The sequence below is a fragment of the Chrysochloris asiatica genome, unplaced genomic scaffold (genome assembly GCF_000296735.1).
Source record: "Chrysochloris asiatica unplaced genomic scaffold, ChrAsi1.0 scaffold00001, whole genome shotgun sequence".
Taxonomy (NCBI): domain Eukaryota; kingdom Metazoa; phylum Chordata; class Mammalia; order Afrosoricida; family Chrysochloridae; genus Chrysochloris; species Chrysochloris asiatica.
This window is the reverse complement of record NW_006408519.1, coordinates 3,819,231-3,828,590: the sequence shown is the minus strand read 5'-3', so window position 1 is coordinate 3,828,590 and position 9,360 is coordinate 3,819,231. Positions and strand designations below refer to the sequence as shown.

The following is a 9,360-nucleotide window of genomic DNA, read 5'->3' as shown; positions in this document are numbered from 1 at the left end:
ATATATAAAACATATTTTTAGTGTGGGATTTGTACAACCCTCCCCTCTAAAAAAAGTAATAGAGGTAAATACTGTTAATGGATGGTACCTGGAGAGGATTGTAATCATTCGGATGATTTTTCAAATGTAAAATTGATGATCTGTCCTGTAAACCTTCACTCAATTCACAATAAAAACTTTTTTTAAAAAAAGTACCATGAACTGCCCAAAGAACAAAACAATCTGTGTTGGAAGAAGTACAATCAGAATGCTCCTTGGAAGCCAGGACGGCCAGACTTCATCTCTCATACTTTGTACATATTATCAGGAGGGACCAGTCCCTGGAGAAGGATATCATGTTTGGTAAAGTGGAGGGTCAGAGAAAAAGAGGAAGATCCTCAATGAGATGGATTGGCACAGTGGCAGCAGCAATGGCCTCCAAACTAGCAGCAACTGTGAGGTTGGCCCAGGATCAGGCAGTTTTTGATCTGCTGTGCATAGGGTCGTTATGAGTCGGTACAACCTCAATGGCACCTGAAAGGAACACCACCAACTCTTTATGGTTTTCCTTTGGATTTGATGTGAAGGTGTCTTAATTGTCTTTCAGGTTATCCTGTAATTTATTAATTTCTTTCCCACTTTAAAGCAGTGTATTTTATCTTGAAATCTTTTTCCTTGACATTTGGATGTTCTATAACTACACTTTTCCCTCTTTTGATTTGTAGTTGTCTTCAGCATAAATTGATATCTCTGTTTCCCTATTTTCAGTCTTGCAGGGTTGTTTTACTTTGAATACTTTTATATCTGGATTAAATTCTGAAGGATGCTGCCATGTATATCAATTTCAGGTTGTTGTCTGCTGTTGTTGCTTCTCAGTCCAAAGGATTCCCTTTAATATTTTTGTAAATCTGCTCTAGTTATTACAAATTCCTTTAATTTCTGTTTATCTGGATATTTTCTAATTTTGTCATCATATTTGAAAGGCAGTTTTACTGGGTATATGATCCTTAGTTGACAATGTTTTCCTTTCAGAGTTTTGTATATGTCTTTCCATTGCCTTCTTGCCTGAATGGTTTCTGCTCAGAAATCAGAGCTTACTCTTATGGATTCTCCTTTGTAGGTAATTTCATTTTTCCTGAGCCGCTCTCAGGAATTTTCCCTTTTGTTTAATTTTGGAGAATTTGATTATATGTCTTGGTGATTTTCTTTTAGGGTCTAGCCTGTTTGGGATTCATTCATGAGCTTACCTCTTCATTTTTCATGATGTTAGGGAAGACTTCTTCCAGCTTTTGACTATCTTTTCTTTGACTATCTCTAACTGTGCTTTTCTGTATCTCTTCCTGTTCTGGAACACCTATCATCTGTGTTATTTCTCTTCATAGTGTTCCACATAAATCTGAAGAGTTTCTTTGAATTTTTTTTTTTAATCTTTTTTCTGATTGCTCTTCTAGCTTACTAGTATTAAGAGATTTATCTTCAAGGAGACTAATTTAGGCTTTCATTGCTTCAAATCTACAACTCTGCCCTTTCAATGTATTGTCCATTTCTTAAACCTTAGTATTAATCATCTAGATTTCTAATTACAGGGTTTGTATTGTCCCCAATCCTTTACTTTGTTTGTTTCTATAGTGTTTTCCTGAATTTTTTCTTATTTCCTTGACTTTTCTGTCAATCATTTGAAGGTACCTAAATATCATTCTCTTGAATTATTTTTCAGGTAGTTCCAATGCACGTTTTCCTCAAAAACATGTTCTAGAGCTCTGCATCTTGGTCACTCTGTGTTGTCACTTTGTGTGTTGCTTCTGAGACATTGTGGTGTTGCTGTATTTAATTGATGATTGTATATTGCTCTGTTGTTAGGTACTCATGAACTGCCTCCTTGTGGGTGTGGTTAGGGGATGGAAGCCAGCTCAGTTTAGGATGGGTTTGACTGATGCAGGTTGTTGTCAATGATCAGTTGAATAGCAGCTGGTATTGGCTCTTGCCTGGTAGGTGGGGATCTAGAAGGTATGACTTGTGGCAGGGTTATATGGGCATGGTTTCTGTTCCTTGTTGGGTGAGGCAAGAAGAGAAAACACATACACAAAAGTAAACATAACAAACAAGCAAAAAAAAAAAAAAAATCAAAAAAGAAAGTAGTAAAGAAAGAAAGAGAAAAAAGGCAGGCAACAGCTAGAAAAAGAATACAAAACCCAAAAGAGAGAGGAAGACCAAAAAAATTTAAGCCACAGAAGAGAAAAATAAGAACGAAAATTAAAAGAGAGAAAAAGAATTAAGCACAATTAGGAAAATGAGTAAAAGGGAAAGAGACCAAACAATTATAAAGGAAAACCAAGAGATAAAAAGAACAAAAAGAAAGGAAGGAAAAAAGAAGCAGCAATAGTTGAGAAAGATAAGCAGGTAAAAAAAAAATGAAAGCAAAGATTAAAAGGATAGAAAGCTAGAGAGGGCAAAGAGTGGAAAAAGGGGAAGAAAGCATAAACAAATAAAAACAATGAAAGGAAAAATCCAAGGCAGGTGCCAGACTCAGAGAGAATGTCATGTTATGTGTGGGCAGTGGATGAAACAGTAACACTCTGAGACCAAGATGCAGTCCCTTTAGGGCTAGGTGTTGTCTGTTCTGGGTACCCAATCAGGTAGCAGTTTGTGCAGTCCCCAAAGCAGCTGGGGGAACATGGTATTCTCTCTCAGAGGGCAGCCAAGGGTAAAAGACCCTGCTAGTCCTGGGCTGCCAGAACCAGTTCTGCAGGTCTAGAGCAGGCCACACCTGATCCCAGGTGCCGGGGTTGATAGTGCTAGCTAGCTCCCAACCTACTTTGATGCAGTTTTGACTGCACAGAGAGCAGGACCTTTGCTGGGAGTGGAAGCTGGTTACACTTCTAGTAACCAGGGTAATGTAGGGAACAACAAAAAATGTCACACCTTTCTCTCTGCCAATAAGTGGTATTCCTCTGCACCCTCTCCTCACAAAACTCCAGCTGGCACACATCGGCTGCCTCCTTTTTTTTTTTTTTTTTTAAACTATCCCCCATGATTCTGTTCAGCTGCTTTTCCTAGTTAAGGCTAGTCCAGACTAGCAAACACGAACTCTGCAGATTTGGAGCAGGGTGCACCTGAAGCCAGATGCCACGTTTGGTGTGGACAGCTACCCACTCCCTTTACTGGGGCTCACACTGCAGCACTCACCTCCATGAGGCTCTGACCACCAGGAGCTGGAGAGTTTTACTAGGGTTTGTGTGGATGGGGGTTGGCCATTGCCTCTGGTAAGCAAAGGAGTATGGGAAACAAGACATAAATTACACCTGTACATCTGCAAGTCACCAATACCTTCATGCTGTTGTGCTTCATGCTTCAACAATACCAATATGCTGTTGTGCCTCGGAAGTCACTCACAAAAGTTTAAGATGGCTGTGCTAAGTCTGGTCAGCTGGTACAGATAAGAATTCTGTCTCTGTTTTTATCATGTCTGTTCAGCTTTCTCTCCTGGTAAGTAGTCAATTCACTTCGGTATCCTGTCATCTGAAACTCAGGTTTCCAGGATATCATCTGCATCTGTTTGTTTGGTTTTCTTTATTTTCACCGTACGGTTCAGTAGAGCACTACTACCTAGTTCACCATCTTGCAGCCTTCTAACACATATTTCTTAATGATAGGCGTTTCATTAACAAAAAACATTTTTTAGAGGAAAATTTGCCAACAGATTTCAAATACTGTTAGCTTTTTTCTTTTTCCTTCTACATCAAAAATTTATTTTTAGAAAGTTATCCCAATAAAAGATTTTTGTCCTAATAAAAGTATGCAAGATTTATATTCAAGGATTTCTATAGCATCATCATATATAATATAAAATTTGAAACAAGCAAGATATTCTATAGTAGAAAAATTCATATACATATAGAGTAAAATTATTTTAAGAGGAATTTTAAAGTAAAAAAAAAAAAAAGTTTATATTATATTATTAAATGAAAAGGCATGTCCAAAAACATTAAGCACAGAATGATTCCAATTTTGTTTAACAAAGTCTATGTATGTGAAAATTTTTATCTTAATGACAGGATTGTGTGTAAGTTTTATTTTTATTTGTTTTTTTGTACTTTCTAAGTTTCCCGCAATATATATTATTATATTTTTAATCAGAAAGTAGAATTATGTATAGATAGATATATTGGATTGTGATACACTATTGGCAGTGTACATATATATGCATATATATATAAAATTTCATAATTACATGAAACTAAAACTTTTACTACCAATAACATAAAAGCTTAAATTTTACTATCAACAGCATACTAGAATATATTCTTTCCAAATCATATGAAAATAAAAATCACTTTAAATTATGGATTTGAAATCAACGTTATTTGTAAATCTAAAGGCTATAACTTTATACAGTAAAGAAGTTTTTTTGTCTTTTTTTCTTCTAAATTCTATTCATTTTGTTGAGAATATATAAAACATATGCCAACACTTTCTACATGTAAAGTTTAGTGACCCTGATTCCATTCTTCCAGTGTGTGACCATTGTCACCTTTCTCTTCTGAGTTGTTCCTCACTCAGTAACATAAACTGTCTATTGAGGTTCCTATCTCACATTTTGAGTTATTGTTGTCAATTTGGTATCACATAGTTTTTAGTACCTTTCTACTATAACAGTTTTGATTTGAGGGAAAACAGCTGAATTTCAAATGTCAAAAGCCCTGCATTCTCCCCCTCAATCTCTCCTCCTATACCAGTTTCTCATAAAGCCTTGGGATATCAAATGAAATAAAGTGGTACTTACTTATTACGGAAATCTAATTTCCTCTCCCTCCTCCATCAACTCAATCCAACTAAATACATACATAAGCACACATACAGATGTATTTCTTTTTTACTGGCATGATCCAGTCACCTGAAGCATTACTTAAAGAGGTCATAAATTTAAAAAAACTCAAACTACCATATATTAACACTTTCTAAGTTGGCAGAAGCAAATACATTCCACATTTGTAACTCTGTAAATGACATCATAAATGATGTAAAAGAATAAGTAGAAAGATACTACTTGCTGTAGATACTAGCAAAAAGATCACTGTCCTCAAATTTAAAAGTCCATTGTGTTTATGAAAGAGAAAGTAAAGTTCCTATAAATTTAGTGTCATCTTTGTGATTAAAAAAATTACCAGTACAGAGATATCTCATAACTTTTAAAATAATAAAATGAGATATTCCATAGTGTCTTCAAGTTAAAGTGCTTTTTTCTCCTCCAATGCTTTTAAATTATCAGAACAAGAATACTTTGGTTTTTAGTATAACATTTTTCTCATCTGAAATTCAGTGTTAGGATTTTGAGAACCTGAATATTTTCTTAATATTGATAGGTTTCAAGTAAAATAATTCATCAGTAATACTGGCAATATTAAGCTATATATATGTGTGTAAAGAAAAACAATCAATTTAAATATATGACTACTTTTAAATGAACAGAGACAGGGATGAGAACTGAATACCATAATCAGTTTTTGTTAAATGTGTTTTCCTTAAATGTGAAGGCTGAAATTGGCAAAGCTTTTCTAATTTAGACATCGATTTGTAACTGTCATTAAATCCTGCTAAAATTAAGCATCCTGTAATGTGCAATTCACTGATGTACTCAACATCTATGAAATATTTCTCCATGTATTTCATTTTGTCTATTGATACAACAATCTCTAGTATTACTATATTTCAGAGTATCATTCTTACTCCATATTCCCTTGAGTGGAAAAGCATGGATGAATATAAACTGTGTGCTTCTATCTTAAATTCCATCTTTTTATAGTACACTATTTTTATTTCTTTTCAATACTGAACTGAAACCATGACCTTGAATTTTGGAGTAATATCAATGATATTTTAAAAATTAGCTTAGGTGTCTTCAAAAATCTTACTCACTAAATCCCAGAAAACCTAACGCTAGTACAGAATGTATCATGCTGAATAATCACAATAAAATTTCATATAATTAAAATTACTAAAAAAGAGAAAGGTGGTGGTTACAAGCACAATTATGTTCTAGGAAGAAGGTGGTTTACTAAAAAATGAAAGGCTAGCATCCTATGTTCAAACACTATTTGATATTTAAAAATGGTAAATTAATTTAGGGATTACATACTGAAAGTTGTCCAGATAAGAACTGTGGAACATCCCTCAACATGCCAGGACTCATGGGAGATGTAACGGAAATTGAAGGACGATCCATTTTTTGAGATTCAAATGAGCTAGAACCTGAAATGATAATTGTGCATAAAGAATAACAACAGTGGCTCTTTATTAGTATTTAGTAATCTGCCTATTAAAAACTTTTTTACAAATTGAGAAAATGCATTTTATAGACCATGTCTTAACTACAATGTTTCAAATATGTAACCATCCTTTTAAGTACAAAGCTATGCCATGACAAAAGAACTTCTTCCACCTTTTGGGTATAGATTTTAAAGAAATATATGCTTGTAATTGTAAACATAAAAGTTAAAAACATCTATATTCATAGTACATTTTCAAGGACTGTGTATATAGAGAATTCAACCACTTCTCACTGCAGCCATTGCTCCTTCCTGGGTCCAAGTCACCATCTTCTCCTCACTACATTATTAAGGCACTGATCTCCCTGCTTTCACCTTCAACCCTATTCAGTCTATTGCAGGTAGCTGTTATTGTTAAGCACTGTTAACTCTGCTCTGAAGCATAGCGACCCTGTATAAGGTTTCTGAGGAGCAGCTGGTGCGTTTGAATCACTGACCTTCTGGTTCAAACTGACCTTGTGGTCCAGTGTTTTAACGTACAGTGCTACACCAGGACTCCATTGCAAAGGTGTGAACAAGAGAGAGATAGCAAAGGAGGACTGAGGACTAATGGGTAGCCAAATTGTAAAGGCTTTAGAAGCTACTGTAAGGACTTTGGCTTTTACTGTAAGAGAAATTGGGAGCTATATGAGATGGTTTTGAGGACTACTATTCTAGGTATGTTGTTCTTGTTAAGTGCCGTCAAGTGGGTTTCAACTCATAATAACCCTGGGTAGGGTTTCTGAGGAGCGGCTGGTGAGTTTGAACCACTGACCTTGCAATTCAAACCGACCCTGCAGTCCACTACATAGTCCTCAAAACCATCTCACATAGCTGAACTAAAATGAAAGTTGTCATCTTTACGAGATTATATACATAATAACAAGATTATTATATCTCTTACTCTTTACTAATGCATTAAAAACTTCATTTGATGTCTGATGAATAAAATTATTCACAATTTACTTTGCCAGCAGTGTAAAAGAAACTTACTGGATTCCAGTTGTGCATGGGTGCTATCAGGTATTCTAGGTATATCTCTGAAACAATAAAAAAAGGAAACAAGAAACTGTTTCAACAATCAATACAACTTTCATTGGGTAGTTTTCAACCTATATTATAATAGAACAGTCTGAAAATAAAATTTAAAAAAAACTATATATAGTTGTTGTTGTTGTAATGTACCGTGGAGTAGGTTCCGACTCATAGCGACCCTGTACAGGGTTTCCGAGGCTGTAAGTCTTTACAGGAGCAGAAAGCCTCATGTTTCTCCTGTGGGACAACTGGTAGTTTCAAACTGCTGACCCTGAGGTTCGCAGCCCGATTCGTAACTACTACGCTACCAGAGTATTATAAATAAGAAACAAGTCTTAAGTTAGAGCTAATCAAAGAATTTGTGCTAACCTCAATTATTTAAAAATTAAAACTCAAGCATTTGCAGCACATTTAGAAATATACTCTATCGTGCCTTACTACAAAATGATCCATTCTCAAAACTGCTTGTATACAACTAAATAAGTTTTACAGATAGATTTTAATTATATTCTACTTTTTTACTTGCTCTAGTCCTAAATCAGTAACACTGAAATACAACTAGAACAAAAAGATGTAAACATGTTTTTTCTTGGGACTAGCATTTTACCTGTGTTTACACTCAAAAGATATATACATTTTTGTTTGGTTTTTGTCAAGAGACTATTAATAGTTAATAATAGTCTATTAATAATAACCTGACAACAACAACAATAATAAATAAATGATAATAATCGAAAATTATATAAAAGTCTAAAAGTTATTTTAAATATCAAACAAATATGATTTGAAGATCCTTTGATACCAGGAACTATATAACTATCAGAGGCAGATTATCCAATACCATGGTAAGCTTGGACTTTACTTGTGCGTGTTTATAAATTTGAACTTACACATTTTCCATATGGTAAAAAGCACATGCAATTAATCACTACAAATTAGTATATAAGCACAAGTAAGTCTGTGCCTACCTTGCTTACTGGGGGTACTCTGTCCCTAGAAAGGATTGTAAATTTTAAAAGTAGCTTTGATTCTGTGGGAAGGTGCTGATGGTTGGGTAAGAAACAGACCCAGCATAACTAAAAGCAGAACCTTTGATGTGGTGAAAAAAATCTGAAAATGCTTATCATATATTACTAAGTAAAACAAGTAAGCATGTGCTTACCTTGCTTATTGTAAAATCAGACACTATTGACTATACTAAACAGATAAACTGCAGTTTACCACCTTACAGAACTTTGGAGTAAGACAAAATAAAAAATGGATATAATCTAATGTTCCAGATTCAGTACTTTGAAAGGAACAATACAATGAAACTAAGCTGCCAACTTAAGTCATTTAATGAAGAAAAAAAAGAAATCAGAGTAATCATTTCCTAAATGAGTGGGAACTGGGCATCAGTATTTTACAAGCGAGAACAATTTCTGTTGCCACTACTTTAGAACACTTTTACCCAAAAGATAAATGTAATAATTCACTGGTGGGACTTTTTCTATAGTTTTAACTTACTTGTTGCTGAGGTTAAGTGCCAAGGAGTTGTTTCTGACTCATAATTACCCTTACAGAGTTTCCGAGACTGTCAATCAATATGAGAGCAGAAAGCCTCATATTTCTCTTGCGTTGAGGTTGGTGGGCTCCAACCACTGACCTTGTAGTTCGCGGTCCAATTCTTATCATACAGAGCCACCATGCTCCCTTTATTTAGTTTTTGTTGTTGTTTAGTGACTTCAAGTAGATTCAACTCATAGTGACCATGGAGTTTCTGAAGAGTGACTGGTGGATTTGAAACACTGTCTTTGCAGTTCAAACTGACATTGCAGTCCAGTGCTTATCCCACAGTGCTACTAAGTTAGCAGTATATTTATTACTTTGGCTTAGAATATAAGCTTCCATAAAGGAAGTGCTGCTGTGCTATTTATTGAGTAATTCTCATAGATTCACAAAGGATTTTACATGTACAAAGTTTTTAAAAAGTCATTAAGATAAGAAAGAAGGAAAAGATCAAAATGGATATCAGAAGAGACTCTGAAACTTGCTTTCCAGC

At 34.7% G+C, this 9,360-nt stretch overlaps 1 protein-coding gene across 3 annotated transcripts in view; it reads right to left on the bottom strand.

Annotated features, from left to right (window-relative positions):
• The window catches only part of RIMS2 (regulating synaptic membrane exocytosis 2), a 738,459-nt gene that overhangs the window by 357,454 nt on the left and 371,645 nt on the right, over positions 1 to 9,360 (bottom strand). For all 3 annotated transcript variants that reach the window (XM_006830627.1, XM_006830628.1, XM_006830629.1), the window contains 2 exons: positions 7,278 to 7,324; positions 6,116 to 6,228 (listed from right to left, as the gene is read on the bottom strand). In XM_006830627.1, coding sequence (XP_006830690.1) covers positions 6,116 to 6,228; positions 7,278 to 7,324 — 160 coding nt within the window. The remainder of the gene's footprint in view (positions 1 to 6,115; positions 6,229 to 7,277; positions 7,325 to 9,360) is intronic.